Source organism: Vanessa atalanta, chromosome 3 (genome assembly GCF_905147765.1).
Source record: "Vanessa atalanta chromosome 3, ilVanAtal1.2, whole genome shotgun sequence".
Taxonomy (NCBI): domain Eukaryota; kingdom Metazoa; phylum Arthropoda; class Insecta; order Lepidoptera; family Nymphalidae; genus Vanessa; species Vanessa atalanta.
Window position 1 is genome coordinate 9363733 of NC_061873.1, and position 22722 is coordinate 9386454.

Here is a 22722-nt window from a genome sequence, read left to right on the forward strand (position 1 = left end):
TTCAAAGTTCTATTGTCAACGTCACAAGTGAACTGACTTATAGCAAAACGTTACCTTGTATTCAGAGTTTGTTTTTTATTTTATGTAAATATTTTTGGTAAATCAATCAATATTATATTTCACATATATTAAAAAAATGTTTTAGATTATATTAACGTCTCAAATGTTCTGCTATAATACAAAAGAAACATATGTATTCCTTCTTTTATTTTAATGTTTTTATAAATCTATCAATATTTACTCTCAGATTTAAAAAGTATATTGATTAGAGTTTTTATTGTTGTTGAACGTTTTTTTTTTAATTTCATATGAAAGGCAAAAATATGACGTCTATGGCTCATTAATTATTAAAGAAAATGTGACATTTTTTTTTTAAATTATAGTATCGCTTTTCTGTCGGCAAGCGTTTGAATTCTATGGAATTATTGACATCAAGTGATAGGTATTTTCAAGAAAAACTACCTCATTAATATTAAATTTTGAACAAAAACTGATCACTAACTTCCACAAGGAAGTATTCAAAAATAATAAGCTTATTAAAATATTTATTTTCATATTTATTAAAATTCATCATATACAAATAGGTATCTCCGATATACATACATTCACAAAATTATTATTTATTCTTAATGTTTTAAGTGAATAATTTATAATTAGTTTTAAGAATGTACAGTTGGTATATCAATATATCTAATATGGATGTCGCTATACAATAAATAATTTCATTGAGTCACAAACTATAATAGTCAGTAATCACAGTCTTAACTTGTACTTTAAGTAATACTTTTAGTAATTATCCAAAACACTCCGTCCAGAAGTGGTCTAACGTGTGATAGAAGTGTCGACTCACGCCCCGCAAGGAATGATTCTCGTCAGTGTAACTCTGTAACAAAAAAACGTGGAATAAGATGGCGGTTACTTGAGATGATTGAGGGTACTTAATAATTGTATTTACTTAAAAACAACAAATGTTCTTGTCTTTATTTAACAACATTTATTCAATCTCGTGTATGCCGGAAAAAAGTTTAGGGGATTATTTTATATTATACTAGTTGTCAGTCGCAAGCTCGCGTTTTTGGAGTTGGTCGTCAGTAGTTATCCATAAAAAGTAGCCTTTGTCCTTTCTTGGAGTTCAAGCTTGCTTCACAATAAATTTCATTAAATTCAGTTTAGTGGTTTGACCGTGAAAGAGCAACAGACAGACCTACTTTCGTATCTATATATAATTATTTAAAAAATATTATGTTTACATTTAATTTATCGTCTTAGATAAAGGTCAAGATTGTTATTAAACATTAAAAAACATAAAGTAATATGATCCATGAGAGATTATAAATAATAATTACTTTACAAAAAAATGTATTTTTTATTACATAGGACGGGCAAATGAGCGACCTGATGGTAAGTTGTCACCGCTGCCCATAGACATTGGCGCTGTAAGATGTATTAACCATTCCTTATATCACAAATGTACCACCAACTTTCGGGACTGACTACTGTCCCATATGTCTGGCTCACTCACCTTTCAAAACTTACAATATCTAATGAGTTGGTGGTAGCCACCAGACGGGCTTACACAGAACCCTAACACCAAGTACTAAATTGTTAGAACCTATTTTGACTATTTGTAACCAAAGTGAAAGTTAATAAATAGCAGTTGTATGTAATCAGTTGGTGCTTCTTATAATCGTCTACAGACCAACCAAGTTATAAATATTGTAAAACTTATTGAAAGTATAACATGGTATTGTTATATTCTCAAAAAGTGTGTGAATAATTTCGGATTACCCATAATAATTGGATCCTCACATAACAAGTGACATTAAATCGTAGAATTTGGTTATTAGTAATTAGAATAACCTAGGATAAAATAATATGTGGTTTATTTTTAATACCATTTGTTCAAAAGGTATATCGGCTCTCTGCAATTTCTTAGCCAACTGCATGCTGTGTTGGAAGTGTACGTTGTCGTCGCCAGTGCCGTGCACGATCAGGTACCGGCGCCCGCGCAGCTTCTCCGCTACTTTCATCAAATCCGAGTTCTCGTAACCTTCTGGATTGTTTTGTGGCGTGTCCATGTACCGCTCCGTGTAAATTGAATCTGTATAACATCGCACGGATTTTGAATAAGTCGTATATTTATACTTAAAGAAAAAAATGATATATTATATTATAATTATTAAATAATAAAACTACAATATCTTAATAAATTACACGGTACGAACGAACTCTTTAAAAATTCTATCAAATCAATCTCGATTGCTGCTATTTTATTGCTACATGCTATGAACGATAGTTTTTTGTTAAAACACTTTCATTGATGTAAAAAAATAATTGTAAAAAAATGTAGGTCACATTCGGTACCGACAATTCGTTTTTTAAACTTACGCATATAAGATTTATAAATTGAATTTCGATTAAACAGATGAACTCTATTAATAAAATACTAGATTTCAACATATGTATTTTTACTTTTTATTTACAATTTATTTAAATGATTAAATATTAATCAGGACTGCTGAATTATAACGACCTGATTAGAACGCTGATAAATATAATAACCAAGAATAAAACCGTACTCTACGCTTTTTATTTTAGTAGATACGAGTACGCTTCATCAAAAAATAAAGACCGTGAGTAAAACGTCTCTTCAAGCATACAATATAATATAGCAACACGTAATATTCGACTCCATAATAGTTTTTTATTTAGTTGGAACAATATTCAAATTGTTTTACATTAGCATAACAAAAGATTGACAGGACAACTAAAAAATGTGAGTGATGGTTTTCGACAATAGTAATTGGCATGTAAAATAGTATGAATATTGTTATTTTGTCATTGACATACATGGCAACACTAGCGTCTTATTCCAAAATGATTTAACAGATATATATATTTTTCCCAGTAAAAATATATGGTTAAAACGGATAAATAGTAAGGTCATTACCGTAGTAGAGCCAGGAGGTGACGGGTGCGACTGCAGCGGCGCATGAGAGAGTCTGCTCCTCATCTTTGATCAACATCATGGTGCTCGCATATCCACCGTAGCTCCAGCCCCAAACACCGACACGATAAGGATCGATGAACGAGTACATTTTCTCTAAACGCCTTTACAAAATACAAACAAATATATTTATTTAATAAATTAAATAAATTACATTTTGGACAACATCACATACATTACTCTGATCCCAATGTGAGTAGCTAAAGCACTTGTATTATGGAAATCAGAAGTAACGACGGTACCACATACACCCAGACCCAAGACAACATAGAACTAATGAAAATTTTCTACGTCGTCTCGGCCGGGAATCAAACCCGGGACCAAGGAGTGGCGTACCCATGAAAACCGGCGTACACACCACTCGACCACAGATTTAATAATTGGACACTCCTGCTATAAAAAGGAATTAAAAAAAAAAATATATTTTAATGTCAATTATAGATTCACTCACGAAGGAATTATTTTTTAATATAATATACTAAACAAATTAAATGTAATTTGTATTGTTTCGCTGTCTTTACTCTTAGTCGTGTCACGCACACTAAGACATCTTGTAAGCTTTAACGTCACTCAACAAATACACGCCGATATAATTTAACGTGGAGGGGCGCGCCTTCGTGCGTGAATACACCGATAATCTTAGAATATAATATTTTAAAAATATAATTCATATTAGAATCAATATATACTTTATTTACAAGAAATACCGGCAGTTATATTCCATGTATTAATATGAACAACTATGCTAGTCTAATGAAACTTAATATTCTATGTGATACCCTGGGAAATATATAGGTCACATTTATTACGGAAAATGAACAGGTGCTCATAACGTTTACGCGAACTTAGATCATGTTGTAATAGCTTAAATAATAATATTATGTTTTCATTTCTGATTTTATTTTATTTTGATGTCGACATTTACACTAAGAAAGTTATGTTAAGTAAAATCTAGGTTACTTTCACGTTATTTATTCACGTTTCGCACAAAATATAACTCAATGAAATGGAATGGAACAGTTCTGTAACGTAACGATGTTTTAACAGCAAACAGTACTTGGTTACAATATTTGACCCGAGATGGTCCAGTGGCTCGACCACATGAATCGCAACATAAGATTAAGGGCACGAACCCCGGCCAGCGCCAGTGATATCATGCGCTTAATTTATGTTTATAATTTACGGAAAGCGACTTGAGGAAACTTGCATGTATCAAGTGAAATTATGTATCCACTATATGATTAAATATTGATCAGGATTGCTTTATTATAACGTGATGATTAGAATGCTGATAAATATAATAATCAAGAATAAAACTGAAAAATTAAAACCGTGAATAACACGTCTCTTCAGGAACAGAATTGAATATAGCAACATATAGTATTCATCTCCATAGTTTTTTGTTGTTTAGATTTATTTGACGACCTTCGTGGTCGAGTAGTGAGTACACCGGTTTTCATGGGTACGCCATTCCGAGGTCCCGGGTTCGATTCCCGGCCGGGTCGATGTAGAAAAAGTTCATTAGTTTTCTGTGTTGTCTTGGGTCTGAGTGTTTGTGGTACCGTCGTTACTTCTGATTTACCATAACACAAGTGCTTTAGCTACTTACATTGAGCTCAAAGTAATGTATGTGATGTTGTCCATTTTATTGATACCATATTTTCATAAACATTCAACTACCGAGTTGTAACAAGTATCCACCAACCGCATTGGAGTAGGGTCAAAATAAGCTCTAAGCCTGTTCAGAGCATAGGACCCTTTGCTCAAAAACGAGACATTTACTATGTTATCCCTACAATGAAATACTTTAATATAGATAGTACCTTATCACGTCTAAGGTGTCCGTGATCTCCACCGTCCCCAGAGCGTCGTTGACGGCGTGCATCGCCTCAACGCCCATCACTCCCGAGCCCCGCACGTCAATAGACGCTATTATGTAACTTCGATTGCTGCTTAAGTACATATTGTAATATTCTGAAAAATGTATACATTGTATTATAAATTAAAATAAATAATTCAATTAGGTTAAGCATTGGGTGTATTTTTTATTATTCATAAATAATCCTCACAACTATGAACGATAATAGCTATAAGCCTATTTCAATCTTAGGACAAGTAACAAAACAACTTTGATATCTTGAATATAATATATATTGCTTGTCAACTTTGTCGGCAAAGTTGTTATCGTAACTTTATAAGAAATTTAAAATCTATTTAAGTAATTAAGTGGATAGTGTTTTTTATAGATAATTAATATCAAGAATTATTTGTAGTGAAATTATAGCAGTGCTATTAACATGATGAATGAAATATGGAAATTTAAGGTTAGTTTATCTTTACTCCTTGTTCAATTGGAATTGGCGATTGTTAGTAATAATAAAACATTCAGAAACAATATATAAATTATTTTACCCAAATCATAATTATCTAGAACTCTAGAAGTCCCAGGCCCAGCGTACAATCTAACAACCATAGGATACTTCTTTCCTGTTTCCATGTCTGGCGGCAAAAGTAGTTTGACGTTTGACTTTAAATCATCTTCTAATGGAATCATGTTGAAAAGAGCCATGGGTAACTTGTACTGCTTTAATTTCTGAGCCAATCTCTTATTTTCTGTTAACGTTTTAAAAGTATCTTTCTGGAATTTATAATAAAAATTAAAGTCAGTGTCATACAAAATATTTTTATGAAATTATAATTTCCACCACAATTGTACATCCGATCATTATGCTTTGGTTAAAGTTTTCACTTTAATTATCGTCTTATTGTGACGTAACTAAATGGTTATAATTTATTTACAATTGTTACAAACCTGACTCATATAAAAGTACGTTATGGCGGGAACATTAATAGCGCTACATGAAATAATAGCATAACTACTACTCGTTGAAAACATTCCATCAGCTTGGTGACAGTTTGGTTTATTACAAGTAATACATTTTGCATTTCCACGAGAAGAAGCCCATAATTGTCTCTTCCATGGTTCTGTTCCTGGAGATACAATATAATATACAGTATCCGTATCTAGGTTCCACCCTAGTATCTCGGTAACCGTTGAATTTCCTGGAGTCAAATCTTCAGTTTGCATTGTATTAAAATCAAAACGACCTAGATGCATGAATCTCTGTTCTCCGTAGGGCAACGGCTGTATTTCGAGAATTTTCGTTCCAGTTTTATCAAAGAATGGTTCACGGATATCAATCCACCCATTTGGTTCAGTCTCATGTTTCATTATATTACATTTATTTTGTTTTAAATCACAGTTTACTAATACGCTTATATTCTGTCTTCTATTTAACCATAGCACAATTAAGTTATTATCTGTGGCCCAGTTTACTCTTCCTAAAATGTGATCCAATCCAACAATATCGACCGGTGCTAGTATTATCATCGACTCAATCTTTGATTCACTTAATTTGAAAACCCGTAGTTGGACAACTGGGTTGGTACGACCTGCCTGACAAATAAATGATAATTAGTTTAACAAAATCATATTGTTATGGAATTTAATCGTGTAAGCTGGTTACGTAGTAAATAAGTCTTAATTTTCATTTCAGTGAGAATGTATATTCTAGGGACAATAAAAATCTTAAACTATAGAAAGGGATATATAAATAAATTTTAATTCAAACCAACCTTGGGATATTTGAAGTGAACCATCAGAGGGTATTGGTTGTCGAATTCAGAAGGCTCTCCGTAATAAGGATAAACAGCCGATTCCACCTCAGTGTCGTTGAACGAAGCCACGGCCAAGTAACTTCCCTTTGGCGAAAACCACATTGCTTCAGCGGAATTAAACACTTCCTCTAATTGATACAACAAAAAAAAAACAAATATATAATATATTTTTGACATTTATATATTTTTTATAAAAAAAAGGTTAAATATAAAGCAAATAATATATGGACAAACATTATTACTATATTATCTCAAATAAATACGATATATAATAAAATTGCTCAAAATAAGTTCGATCCTGTTTTCGACTTTCAAATTATTAACATTAACGTTATGGCAAATAATTCTTTAATTTACCTTCATAAATCCAATCTGAGACGCCATGATAAATATTACCCGGTACTCCGTCAATAGTGAGTGCCATTACTTCATAAGGTTTTGCGACATCAGGCACGTAATAAACATTGTTATTTTGAACATATGCAAGCGCGTGACCGTTGCCCCACGCCACAACTTGTAAGGAACCATTGCCTATGTGAGCGATTGACCTGTTACGTAAATATTTTCATTATTACTCAACCATTGTTTACCTGCATATCAGAGTTAGCCTGTTTTATACTCAAATAGGTTGATATTTAATACAGGTGAATCAACAAAGCGCATTCAGTGTATATGCATATAAACGTATTTTGTATTTATTTATTCAAAATAGCTAGGTGACTGGCAAAATAGCCACCTGACGCTACGTACACTACTGACGCTGTAAGTAATTTTATCCATCACTTACGTCGACATTGCGCCACCAAGACTGGGATCTAAGATGTTGTGTCCCTTATGCCTGTTATGTCGTTTATCTCACCTTTCAAATCGTTACATAATACTAAGGAGCAATGCTGTTTGACGGTAGAATGCGAGAACCCAGTCAACTTACTCAAAGGCATCTCAATGTTTGCAATAATTCTTTAATATATGATATTATTTATATGTAATAATGTATGTTTTTTGTTGTATTCTTATACTTACTTATTTTCAAGATTATACACCGAATATTCCGCCAAACTTGAATATCGATACACCTGAAATTTTAACGAACTTAGTAGTATTAAACCTTACAACATAACGTCCTACAATAGAATATAACCTTCGTTCGTAAGTAGATAATTTAAAAGTAGCTTCAAAATATTTTGAAACAACTTCTTTGTAATGTAAATTTATTTAAAAAGCTATTGGGTATCCACACGGAACGTGGAACAACTACTCTCAAGATCACTGGATTTGTTCGAAACAGCTGTTCAAGAATCCATTATCCATTATTTCTTGCTGTCTGTTAGCATTTACATAAGCGGCTAAATTATAAAATGAAGGGATCACTTGACCATGGACGAAACCAAAGCATTATGCAGTTTGCTACTTGTATTTATCAAGTTATTTTATATTGCCTTGATTTATATTTGTAATTTAATTTTCTTACTTGACATTTAAAAATACGAACTAATAAATGTTATTATGTTAATGTATATGGGTTGAAAAGCAGAATAGGAAAAAGAGACTGGCCTCTTTATACTCTTTTATTCTTAGCCTCTTCAGTGACATAGAATTCATTCACATGGCTTCTAATTATGTAAGTCAGGGTGCTAATTTTACTATCAAATTATTATTTTATCGTCATCATTCGGCCGTTTTTCCATTCCAATAAAATAAAGATCTAGTTACGGTTCAGTCGAAGTTTGATCGGAATATAATCGAGATCATATCATAAGTGATTGACCCCAAGTTACGATTAAGCGGAGTTTTGTATTTTGTAAAGATTAGTCGAATTTCGATCGGAATCAAATCGGGAACGTATCATAATCGATATTTATTAGTAGAATTATCCAAAGGATTGTTCCAACAAAAACGCCACTAATTACACTAATACTCCGTTTTTACTATAAAACTATAGAATTTACAAACAATATATTACAGAACAGTTTTATCAGTATAAACTATTAATAATAATTTTTAATGACTGTTTGTATTATTGTATATGATGATTAAGGCCTTAATGTATATAATTCTTAATTTACATACATTTTCTTTATTATTACGTTCTGAAAGAAGTTTAAATTACAGCTCACGTTCCGCATACAAGCATAGAAATAATTAATCAAATAATAATTTTCTAAAAGCGAAAATTTCGGAGCGAATTCAGTTTAACGTACTTAACTTCCGCAGTAATAAGGTAAATCAGCGATATATGTATGAGGTAAACATATATAATACAGATAATTAATTTAATTAATATATAACAATATTAATTATAATATTTATATCCATTACAACATTTAACTTGCAGTTTATTTTGTATGTTATTTTTATAATGTAATGATTATTATATTTTATTATCTTTGTCGTATATGATTTTTTGATATTTTAGTAATTTTTAAGTTTGTTTTGTTGTAAAACAAATTCGTTTCCGGCCGTCTGTACGCTTAGATCTTTTAAAATACGTACCGTATTTTAAAGTAATTTTTATCAATAAACAAAGTGATTCAAGAGAAAAGCTTATATGTATCACCGTAAAACTGTAAATACCGTTATGATATAACCTATCTCGCGAGATTGTGAACTGTCGAAATATTGCGAACTTTAGCATACTGCTTACAATTTAACGCATTATTTTTCGGAAGATTATAATCTATCAAAGTGCGTAATTTCAGTTAAATTTTAAACACTAACCTAACCTAACCGAAATTATTGAAATTTTTGACGTTTTATTTTGAGTTAAATCACCGTTCACAATATTTCGAGATAGATCACAATCTAACGGTATTTACAATTCTAAAGTGATCTCTACCATAATATGATACATACATATTAAGCAGAGTAATACAAATTTCCTAGTCGGAAAAACAATAGAATTTATCATTATATAATCTATATTCTTAATAAAGGATTATAGACTTAAGGTTATAGGGGAAGGCAAAGTAGAACGATTATCGCGAGTGATGCTTGTATCGATAAGATAATTAAAAACGCACCTTTTTCCTATTTGTAGTTAGCAGTAAGTATTTTTGGTCATTTGAGAAGGAAGCGACTGCAAAGCGGCTCAAGTTAAGCTGAAAAAAATCATAAACATTAAAACAAACGTACAAGGAGATCTTAATAATACTCTTAAAATGAACAAATTCATTAAAAAATACTTACTAATTCTGATTGATCCAAAATCGTAACATAGCTGTCATTGATGACGTCGTATTTATTAATTGCACCGGGCTCAACAATAATGTACTCTGAATCTAGAATAAATTAATTTAAATTCGTAATTTTTAAAACACATGTATAAATAGATACTACAAATTAGGTGATGCTTAAAATTCACTCTTTATTTAATCAAATTTAAATTTAAAAGCTAATAAAAAAGAAACCATCAAGTTTGGTGATATTTTATTTGAAATTGAAATTCAGATGTAATTAATATTAATAAGCTGATATTAAAAGTTTAATTAACTTGTAATAAAGATACAAGAAAAACGTGATCATTTTAATTTACCGCATATTTGTGAGATATGTTTCAAATGGATATTTTACGATCGACCTTTGTGTAAAATATAATATAGATTGCTTCATCTATATTTATTTAATAACATTTATTATAGATAGATCTAAATCTATGTAGATAGATCTACACAAAGTTTGCGTCCTTGCTTTTTATAAAATTTTGATAATCAATAGGTACATCTCTATTTATCTTTCATTGCATAATTATATATCTGTACCAATACGTATTTAATACTTATTTATTTAGTATTTAATATGTGCATGAGTGCAATACCATTGACTAACTATTTATCTTAATAGGTAATTAATACACGTTTGGTCCTTGGTAAGGTAATAATAATAATAAGGTATATACATAGTAACGATTATTTATAATATATTTAGTGGTACCTGAAATCCACTCAACCGCCACTCTTTCGGGAAAGAAATCATGTTGCAAGGGTATTAACTCCTCCAATGTGAACCTCCTTTGAATCTTCTGGGGAGTCGCAATTGTTTCGGTTACACTACATAATAAAGTCACTGTTAATAAAATAACGTGATACTCCTGTAAGAAAAAAAATAATGTTATTATTATTTTTTACGAATACAGAAAACACTGGCTAAAAATAAAACAGGAAGAAATGTGAACCGATTATTATTGTTGTTCTTTGTTCATGTAAATAAACTCGCTAACTAGTTAAAGCACGCTTTTTAAGCAGGCGTATAGAAAAATACGATATAACTGGTGAGTCAGTAGCCGTCAAACAATTTCTTTTTTTTTTTTTCTCGCTGGAAAAACGCGTTACGCGCTTCCCCCACGTGATGGAAGGTGGGGGGGGGTGTGGGACTCCCCGGAGCCCTGAACGCCGAGTGCGCCCAGGTACGCCGGGTTTACCCACTAAAAAACCAGCGGTACCCTCTCCGTCTTTCGGCGGGCGCCACGGGATCGCTTGCGCATGCTACCGTGACGCCCTGACGGTCGGCCCGCCTATGCGGGCCTCCAACACCTAGAGGGGGTTCTCGGGGTACTGAGACCCCCCCTAGTCCCTGCGACGCCTATTGAGGCGGGGGGAGAAGGTGCGCGTAGCGCTTCTTCCTCCTCCCCGGTCGTCTTCGGCGGAGCGGGTCTGCAGCGGCATCCTCTTCCCGCTCCCGCTCCGCGGCTTCCTTCTGCGACATCACGCTTTCGCAGAAGGAGCGCATCTCCGACCAACACGTCTCACTACCGAGCATTTCGTTGACGATGCTCGGCAGCGAGAGGTCTCCGCCCATAGTCGCCGCAAGGGTGTGCCTCTGGGGCCCCCACGCAGCACACTCACTCAGGGTGTGGTGCGCCGTGTCGACTGGCGCACCACACTCGTGGCAGGAGGGTGACACCTCCCGCCGCGCTATCCCGTGCAGGTACTTACCGAAGCATCCGTGCCCGGTAAGTACCTGCGTCATCCTGAAGGTGAGTGTGCCCTTCTTCCTCTCGACCCAGCGACTCAAGTGGGGCCGGATCGCCTCCACTGTCGCCAGGCCCGCCGTGGGTGACCCCAGATCCTCCTGCCATCGGGCGATCAGGGCTCGCTGGGCTAGAGCCCTGATCCGCCCGACCTCCGCCGACCCTGGACGGTCGCCGCGGTTCCTCGCCTCGACCCGGAACCGGTACACTTTCGCGAGCACCTCCGCCTGGAGCTCCCATGGCGGATCGCCCGCGAGAAGTGTCGCCGCAGCCCACGACACCGTACGGTACCCTCTGATGCCTCTCACCGCTATGACCCTCTGCGGCTTACGCAGCAGGGCCCGGTTGTCAGCGGTGAGGGCGTCGACCCAGATCGGGGCACCGTACAGCGCCATCGACCTCACTACGCCGGAATATAGACGCCGGCATAGCGATCCCGGCCCCCCCACATTCGGAAGGAGGCGGCCGAGAGCGGCGGCGGCGTTGATGAGCCTCGGGCCGAGATGGACAAAATGCTGCCCGAAGCTCCATCGACCGTCCAGGATGAGGCCCAGATACTTCATCTGGGCCTGCACCTTGATCACCGTCCCCCGGACGGTGATACTCGCCCCTCGTGGGGGTCCTTTCCGTGGACCGTGGAATAGAAGGGCCTCCGTTTTATTTATGGAGACCCTCAAGCCCAGCATTCCCATACGGTCCACGGTGAGAGCCGTTCCGACCTCGGCGAGGCGAGCTGCCTCCCGAAAGTCCCGCCCAGTCGCCGTGACGAGGGTGTCATCAGCGTAACACAACACCCCCATCCCGGGAAGGACGGGAGCTCGCAGGAGCCAGTCGAAACCGACATTCCACAAAATTGGGCCGAGAACCGACCCCTGTGGAACGCCGCAACCTACCCGACGCCGGACCAACCGCCCATTGACCCCCGCCCAGAGGACCTCCCTGTCCTGGAGGTACGCCTCCAGTAGCCTCCTGAGATAGGTCGGCACCCCATGGTATCGGAGTGCCTCCCGTATCGTCTCGAAAGGGAGACTGTTGAAGGCGTTCGCCACGTCGAGTGACACCGCCAGGATGACTTGCCCCCGGGCTACCGCTTCTGTCGTCCGAGTCTTCAGGGCGTTCAGAGCGTCGACCGTCGACCGGCCCGCCCTGAACCCGTACTGAGCCTCTGAGAGACCCGGACCGACCTCCTCGAGGTGCTGAACGAGACGGGCTGCGAGGATCTTCTCGAAAAGTTTTCCCGTCTCGTTCAGCAACACAATTGGCCTGTACGCCGAAGGCGAATCCATCGGCCAACCTTCCTTCGGCAACAGGACCAATTTCCCTTCTTTCCAAGGCTTCGGAAACTGCCCGCTGCACAGGCACTCGTCGAACAGCTCCCGAAGCCTTGCACCCAGGAATTCCAGGGCGTCGCACAGAACACGCCCTGGAACCCCGTCCGGACCCGGCGCCGTGTTCCTGGCCCTCAAGCGGCCGAGGGCCATCTCCATCTCCCGCTCCGTGGTCAGTGGTGGAGCCACTGCGTCTTCGATCACGGAGCGGGCCATCTGTGGAGGGACATGCTCGCCTGGATGGGGGAAGAGTTCCCCGACCAGGCGTAGGAGGAGTTCCGGCGGCATCGTCTCAGTGACGGGGGCGCCTTGGTTGCGGAACTTCCCGCGCACACCGCGATACGGGCGCCCCCACGGGTCTCGATTGAGACCCGCCAGAAGCTCCTCCCTGGCCTTCTCCTTGGCCTTGCTTATCGCCAGCTGCAGATCTTTTTTCAGCTGGCGATAAGCATCCAGCATCTGTCTCTCCAGATCCGTGTCGAGGCCGTTGCGCCTTCGACAGCGGACGTAGGCCCTCCGCGCCCGGCAGCAAGTCGCCCGAAGGTCGGCGATTTCGGGTGACCACCAATAGACGTGCCGACGCGTAACCCTGCGCCGGGTCCGAGGCATGGCCGCATCGCAGACTTCCTTGAGCGAACTGCGCATGCGGCCCGCCAGCTCCTCTGCGTTAGCGCCCTCCGTCCTCCCTGCGGAACCCCACCGCTGCACGATCGCGGCCTCCTTGACCAGTTCTCGATCGACCTGGCCGAGAGACCACCTCGGCAGCTTGGTCGGCACCCTCTGGGGTTCCGCCGGCCTGCGAGAGGTGGAGATCTCAAATCGGATGTAGCGGTGATCCGATAGAGTCTCCACCTCCTCCTCCACTCTCCAATCGACCACTCTGCGTGCTACGACAGGGGTGGCGAACGAAACGTCCACCACGGAACCCCCCTGTTGGCGCACGCAGGTGTCAACCTGCCCCTTGTTGAGAAGGGACAGGTCGGAGAGCAGTGCCCACACCTGGACGGCCCTTCCTCGCGGATTTGTGGCAGGGTTGCCCCAGGCACGCGACTTTGCGTTTAGGTCACCAAGAACCACTGTCGGTTTAGGCGACTGCCTGGCCACCGCAGATCTGACGAAGCCGAGATAGATCTCGAACTCAGCCAGGCTGCGGTTCGGGGAGAAGTACGTTCCAACGACCACGTACTCCCCCCACCCCACCACTACGTAACCCGAGCCCCTTTCAACGAGTGAGATAGAGGGACCCGTTCCGCTTTTCGCGAGGACCGCCACGGTACCATCCGAGTCCCCTACCCAATGAGGTAGGGGCGGGACATAATAGGGCTCGCAGGCCACCGCCAGATCGATCCCCCACTCCGCCATGGACTGCAGTAGTAGGTCCTGAGCCCCGGCGCAATGGTTGATATTAGCCTGAAGGAAGCTGAATTGTGCGCTCATGTTGACATTGCAGCTTCCTCCTCTGCTGGGCGCTGTCCGACGTTGGTGGTGGACTGGGTGCCTAAGGCCACCTTACCTTTCGTGTTTGGGGGATTACATTCCTTTGACCCCATCATGTGTCCGGAAGGCTTGCCAGCGTCTGTGCACACCGCACAGCACAGCTTCCCGGTGCATTCAGCCGATTTGTGACCATCAGCGCCGCACCGGAAGCAAAGGCTCCCTCGATCCGCACTAAATGGGCATAGCATCCTGGTATGGCCAAGGCCCATGCATTTGTAGCAACGCAGAGGGCGCTGCTCCAGCACGTAAACCCTGGCCGAGCTCCACCCAACCAAGAGCCGACCGGCGTCAGATAGTTTCTTCGCCGCAACTATTGGGCATGTCACGCGGACCATACCCATGTAACTGTGCGCACGTGCAATTTCTCCACACCTTATCACTTCAGTGGGACAGTTACCCTCGCGAGCGACTGCCGCGATGATCTTATCTTTGGTGACGGAGTCGTCTAGCCCCGTCAACTTTATGTCCACTTTCCGTATGGGATGGACGACGTTGGCCACCCCATCCAACACTGTGCGGAGTTTGTCGGCTAGTTTTTCTACTTGGCTCGACTGTGCTCTCGGCAGCTCCAGCACTCTGGCCCCCGTCGCCGAGCGTCGGACTTTCAACCCGCCATTGATCCCGAGTTCCTGCAATTTTATGCCTTGCTCAGCGCGTTCCAAGACCTGGGCATATGTGACACCTTTCTGCTCCGCTTCCGGCTGCAGCGTAACCACCACTGCAGCTGTACGAGGAGCAGTCAGCTTTGGCTTAACCGCTTGAGGTGCCTTAAACACCGTGGTCTTTGTTCCAGCTGGACCAACTGGAGGGGAAGCCTGTTTCCCCTTCTTTCCTTTTTTAACCACAGTGGACCAGGACATCTCCTGGGCCATCTGTGGCGGAATCATCTCCGGCGCGATCGGGGCGCTTGAAGGGCCAGCGATGGGTGCCGGTGGAGCAGCTGGTGGCACCCGCATAGGTGCGGACTTCGGCGATGGAGCCGAATGAACTGCCTGCGCGTGGGTCACAGCAATTTGCTGCGCTGATTCCCGCCTCTTATCTGCAGCGGGCCGAACTAACCTAACCTAACCCAACCGAACGAATAAATTATAAATAAAAACACCAAATAATTATAACTAATTATATTTTGATATTATGAATGTATATGAAAAGATAAAAAAATAACACAGTCTTTAAATATAACCTTAGCCGTTGTAATAGTGATGACCTTTAGATAATACGCTTTAAATCAAATCATCAGCCATCACATCAAAAATGTAATGTTATTTTGTAAATCCAATATTCGTCTGGTCACGATCGTACAAATTAATTAATAACTTTTTATACGTAGTTATTTCGGAATAACGGTTCAAACTATCAACCTCGTATGCATTTCAATATTAAAATAAAAATTGCAGTTTGCGTCAAGACTACCTTTTTGATAAAAATACTAAAAACATTTTATCGGTCTCATATGAACCTTATAACCATTTGCCGAACCTAAATGGCGGACAAAAAACTGTTAACTAAAGTTTAAGCTTACATCGAAATTCATTTTATATGTTTGATACCATCGATTTTAGAATATTTAACAATACATTTGCAGCCAGTAAATTTCCCACTGCTGGGCTAAGGACTCCTCTCCATTTGAGGAGAAGGTTTGAAGCATATTCCACCACGTTGCTCCAATTTTTAACAATAAATATAATAAAATTCGTAAATATTCATGAATAATAAATAGTAAAAAATTATAGTTTTTATTTGTATTTATTTTAAAGCGTATTAAACAAAAAATACAATGTAGGTAATAAAATATTTAACCAACTATTCCTCAACTCTTACATATAATACGTAATTAACGAACGTTTTTAAGTAGTAACTAATGAATTTTATTCAGTGATATAAGGTAATACGAGAGTCTGTAATGATTTATTTTCTGTAAGATTTTGAATGAATATCATTTCTCGTTATATCGTTCTTGATGTAATTGTACTTTAGTAACATAAATTCTGTAATTAAAATGGCGGAAAAGAGTAACTACTGCATTGCATTTCTTCGTGGTAAGATCTAATTTCCGAACCGGTGCGGTGGTCTCTTTACCTTTAATTCAAATCTATAACATGACGAATCAAAAGTGATATTATGAGCCTACGTGAATAAAGAATATTTTGATTTTGTAACGGCACTTACAAAATATTCAACACAGAATTCTAGTCTGATTAACTCGTCATTTTTATATAAGTGTATCAGGACATAATTGTTTGCGTGTCAATGTAAATTAGACGTCAAATTAGAATTTTCGGTGTGAGGGTTTCTCAGAGGCTTTATAAAAATTGATTTCACCGTTCGGTAGTTAATACTTTAAACCAACAATGTTCAATAAGCAATTCAATATCCATTTTTATTAAAATGTAACTGAAATGCTACGAGTAGGTCGACATTTGCATTTTAACATCTTAACCGAGCCATTCGAATCGCAGTTTTGAAAAATTGGAGCATAATGTCTTATAACAGGGAAATACTTAAAACATACTTATCATTATAAGTAATTATACTTAGTATATCAATTAAATATTGGAATTATAGCGATCTTTAAACACAATTAACATTATGGTATATTAATTGGATATTAATATAGATACAAAATTCACTCTAAAAGTTTTGACATTTCAATAATGGACACTATTATTGAAATGTCACAATTACTAATATTTTTTTTATTATTTATAAGAATATAAACGATAAGTTTTATTTTTATTTTTATCAAGGTTGGCTTAAGTGATATAGTAAAAACCTTATTTTTTTAAATCATTTACATATAAACTTTAAATTAATCATACAAAATTAAAAATTATCGTGCAATTCATAGATAAACTATTATCGAAATTATTGTTATTGTACCACGCTTAAAAGAACTACCTCTTTGTACCCTCGGCCTCAGGTAAAAGCAACTGTTTCTGACTATAATAATAAACATCAATAATAATATGATAAATATATTTTGTCTTAAAATTCAACATTAATCTGTACGTCATGCTGATAAAAGGTGCTTCTGCCCAAACATCAGTAACATGTGTTTCACGAAATATATACTTAGACATAATTTTATAGGTAATGGAAAATCGGTCGAATTGTGCTTGTAGCAAATACTCAAAAATTAGATATGGATTATTAAAACTACTGGACCAATACATTATATGTATACGAAAATTCCCAGAAAACGAATTAGTGTATATATATAGTGTTTTTATATACATATGTATATAAAAACGAAATACGACTCACTGATTACTCACGAAATCTCAGAAACTATAACACCTACAAACTTGAAATTTGGCAGATAGGTTCCTTGTAGGGTGTAGACATCCGCTAACGGATTTATGAAACTTCACCCCTAAATAAAACGGGGTAAAACGGAGGTGGAATTAATGTTTTATAAATTTCGCGCGAGTAAAGCCGCAGGTTCAGCTGGTATTATTATATCAGTAACGCTTTGCTGCAAATTTCTTATTCTTGTAAAATATATATTGCCACGTCAATCATTGCATATTGTTTACGAGTATAGGGAAGAACCGCAAGACAAATTATTGAGGCAGATTGCAACGTATTTATTGAAAATGCATTTCAAAACATACTATCAGTAATGTACCGACAGTGAGACAGTTATATATTATACAGATTTACCGCAGATTACATAAGACTGTATATTTCAAGCCAACAGCCTTATTTTAATAAAAAAAAAAATATCTCTGCAGTTATCACTGAAATTGTTTTTATTTCTAAACAATATGATAATCGAGCCTATCACTTATAATAAATTAATAAACATACATATAGATACTTATTTCAACTATATAATGATTATAAAAAATGTTAAAGAATTGAATTATGATGAGCACTTTTGGAACGTACTAAATAATAAGTAAACTAGTTTAAATAGAACATAAATAAACGAGTTTTTAAATAAACACACATACATGTATTCCAATAAAAGCAGATATTGTTACTGTTTAAATTAAAATTTTCCTTCTTAGCTTTACTTTGTGTCTGTACTTTCTGTATAACATATGATATGAATATATATATATGTACATACAAATTAATATAAAATATATATATAGTACTAACAAAATGACATATATCATAGTATATAGTAGAGAAAAACCGAGAATTCCAATATTCGTAATCGAAAAAAAATAAACAAACAATATAGTGTTAGTTCTTCAATCCAAAAATTATATACGAATCCTTATTCTACCCTGTGAAGCCGGGACAGATAGCTAGTTTAATAAACATTTTTATTATCATCAAATTACCTATGGCATTATCATAATATCGCGTGCTTGCGAAGTTAAAGAAATATGTCATTAACACCAAACAATAGATGTGTAATGTGTATTGTCTTTCTTAGAATGAATTTACTCAATGAATAGAACTTTATTGTATTCCCCAGTTCGATATTTTTTGAGTCTGTGTTACGCGATACCTTCTCTTTGGGCCGATTTCAGTGATCACTTTTGTATTGGTTTTATGTACTCTAAATAAAGGAGCCGCTTAAATATTTTAGAATATCAATCTTTATGAGTAGAAATAGTGTTTTACGTGTAAATTATTATTACAATACCAATTGATCACAAGAGCACAAGTATATAAAATAAATATTTGCATTATTGTTTTTAATTGTTTGTTTAAATAATATATGACATATAGCAAATTTTCGTCGTAAATTATTGTTCAATTGAAAAAAATATATATTAAAATAGACTTAATTTCAGATAATTATAATTAAATTATAAATTCGACATAGATAGTTTTTTTAGCAGACGATAACAACCGGTTCAGTTATGTAACTATTTTTTAGTTAACACAAAAGTATTGACAACTCAATATGATAATAAAAACAGTATTTTTATTCTATACTAACAGGGATTTTTTAAATTAGTATCATACATTAAATGTGCATCTTAAGCTTTAATTTATATCACACACTATGATAGCTTTTTATCTATGTACTATAAACATTTGTGGTAAATATTAATGAATTATGATATTGTTTTCCTTATATATAGGTAAATGTATGAAACTTTTAATGCACGTGGTATAACTAATTCTCAAGCGATTGAATAATATCACAAAGCAATTTCATTGTCGTTTGCGTTCCTTTTTTAAATTTATCACATTAACACTCTATGGCGAATCAAATCAAAGAAGTTAGTAATCACAAATCGATCGTCGTTTTTCTCTGTTTTAATAAAAGTTATCGGCACGTATTACCTACAATTTTATGATTTCAAAATATTAAACATATTTTTCAACATTCTCTTTGATTGTTCCGTTATAATATGTTTTAAAACATTTCATAAACAGAAGGATATAAACAATAGTACTAGCCATTTTACGTGAACGAATGTTCCCAGGTCACAGGACAAGAGGATGACTCCTCGTCAATGATTTAAGTGGTCCAATCAGATCACATCACACACCAATAGGCAACTAAAAATGTAAACTGTACGCACGAGTTCGCTCGACGCCGCACCAACGTAAACTGCGCTCGCGCACTTTATGGTATGCGGACTTTTGATTCCAGAAATCGAACTTACGATTAATCTTTTAGTATTTAAAAAAAGGTAATGAAACTATTTTACCTGTATTTTACATAGCACGTATAAAATACTTTATATGCTATTAAATAGTATTTAAACTTTGTTTTCTTTAATAATTATACAACAATTTCCTTTTTTAATCTTAATTGTCTTATTACCTTAAATGCCTTGAATGTTATCACTTATAATATAAGTGACAAGGGGAAAAATTACAAATATTTGAATTGTATAAAATAAATGATGTTAATGCTTCTCTTATACGTGGATAAAAAAATCGTAATCTCAATAACATTGGAGGTCTATAATTAATTTGAGTTCCGTGTAAAGTTACTATTTTTACAAAGTTTAACCGCATTACCTACATACATGTGAGTTTTACTGGAGCGTGATAGTGTTCGTATCGTTGATTATATTACAAAAACTATGCTATTGCTTACGTACATAATGTCTACATACAATGATTTTATCTTTATGAGAAAATGATTTATGTAAAATGTTACTATTTTGTATAAATGTGATTTAGTATACGTTACTTGTTAATTAATTACTTTTTATAATAAAGAAAATACGTAGTCGTATATAACATAATATATGTACTCGGTTACGTATTTTAATTAAAAACATTATATACTGTATAAATAAACAAATTGTCCTTCCTGACTTCGTAGGGGTAAAATAGATAAAAAGTCCTTCTTTCCTTCCCCTTGAAGTAAAAATTTCCAAAAATCCTTACTTCAGTGAGCGTATACGTCGCGTAAAGAGTAATTTTGCTAAATTTAAATTCAACTGGACCTATTTATATATGTACATAATATAACAATGTCACGGACAGCACGGCTGTAGAGAAATTGTAATACATTAAAAAAAGGGTTATTAGCCCCAATCCTTCTTTTGAGTTCAAGCTTGCTCCAAACAAAATTTCATTAAATACGCTTCAATGGTTATGTCGTGAAAGATCAACAGACAAACAGACAGACAGAACATCTATACAATATTCATATAACCTTTATGTATTTTTATGTATTGTGCATACATTTATTTTCTTAAAAACAAAAAGAAAATGTATTTTTTAATTATGTTTACTTATTAGATTTCTGTTTTCCTGGGTTTATATACATATTGGAATATTGTATAATGATTGATAACAGAGTTTAATATACCTGTCTCTATCGTTTAATCCATTTGTGATTACACCAGTATATTAATTGAAGTATCCGATATAGATCCATTGGTTATACTCTATTAGATATCCAGGGTTTCAATATTCAATCCCTTTGCTACACAAGCTGTAATATGTATTTGCATTATGCCTTACTAAGTATATAAATTTAACTTAAATAAATAAACTGTTGAACTAAGATACTATTTTCAATAATGAAGTATAGGAAATATTACATGTTAATGATAATAATGTATTTTCTTCTCTTATCTAAAAGGTACATTTTTCGAAACTTTCTCCATTATATCTCTGTAGCTAATTACTTACTTACATTATTTTTACTGACGTTGATATGAAATACTCATGTGATTTAGTTGCGGTATTTTTTTAAATACATCAAAACTATGACATGTCTTTATTGAACAATAAATAACTGTACATAATTACGTATGAATAGACAACATTATTAATTATCTTTAACATATTGTCTTGTCTAATACCGTTATGATATAGTACATATTATATATGATAGTATCTACAATACACCACCATCCTCATAATTCAGTCGAATTTATTATTGTGAACTATAAAAACAAAAAATACTTATAAAAGTGCCTTAAGCATTAAAATATATTCAATACTTTAATTTTTATTAACAATATGTACCACAAAAAATGTAACGCCTATTATAAAATAGATTTTACACAGTAATCGCACGCGCTAGACACGATAGTCGACCTAATACATAGCCTTCATAATGTACAGTCTGTATCGTGTAAATACATACAAATATCGGTCAGTATCTAGAGGAAATAATAATTAGTTCAAAATATTATCTTAAATTTATATACATTGGTAATAAATATTGATATAAAGGAATGGTTTAAAGGAAATTATTAATTGTCTGTTCTTATATCTGCGCTTGTGCTTAAGAAGGCAATAAACAAAGGAGAATTCTACTCAGCTGAGAAAAGGCCAACTCCTCGCTTCGCTACGCTCTAATTGAATTTAACAAATGGAACGTAGCAGCGAGTGTCACAGTCGGGCGTGTTTCTTGCGTTGACGCAACGCACGTCTGACCGTCTGACGTCGGGATCGAACCTCTAGAGAGTACACACACACTTATACGGAATATCCTTTTAATATTTGTTTATACATAGTTGTCCAAAATTTATCTCGAATTAATATATATTTTTTCCTTTTTTTTATTACGAACGATTTGTGTGGTAAATTGGATTTAAATATATATATATGTGTGTGTTTATTATGTAACTAGCTGTGACCCGCTTTTTCCCCCATCATATCGGTAGACGTTAAGCGAGCGTCAGATTAGGTATAACCTCTATCAACAAATGTTAGTAATACAAAAATTATTGAGCAGTTTGGTGGAATATTCTCCAAGCCTTCTCCTCAAAGGGAGAGGAGGCCTTAGCCCAGCAGTAGGAAAATTTATAGTCTGTTACTGTATTCTTATACAAAAATAATTATTTTATCGGACATCTAGT

At 36.4% G+C, this 22722-nt stretch overlaps 1 protein-coding gene across 1 annotated transcript; it reads right to left on the reverse strand.

The window, feature by feature from the left end:
* Positions 1–585: 585 nt before the first annotated feature.
* Positions 586–19989, reverse strand: LOC125076845 (venom dipeptidyl peptidase 4-like). Its single transcript, XM_047688561.1, has 13 exons — positions 19847–19989; positions 10616–10772; positions 9872–9963; positions 9706–9783; positions 7709–7761; positions 7043–7233; positions 6644–6813; positions 5820–6464; positions 5420–5645; positions 4831–4981; positions 2951–3111; positions 1896–2101; positions 586–883 (listed from the first exon to the last, which is right to left on the reverse strand). Exons 1-13 carry the CDS (start codon positions 19847–19849, stop codon positions 794–796), a joined length of 2223 nt encoding a protein of 740 aa, XP_047544517.1. The 5' UTR covers positions 19850–19989; the 3' UTR covers positions 586–793.
* Positions 19990–22722: the final 2733 nt, after the last annotated feature.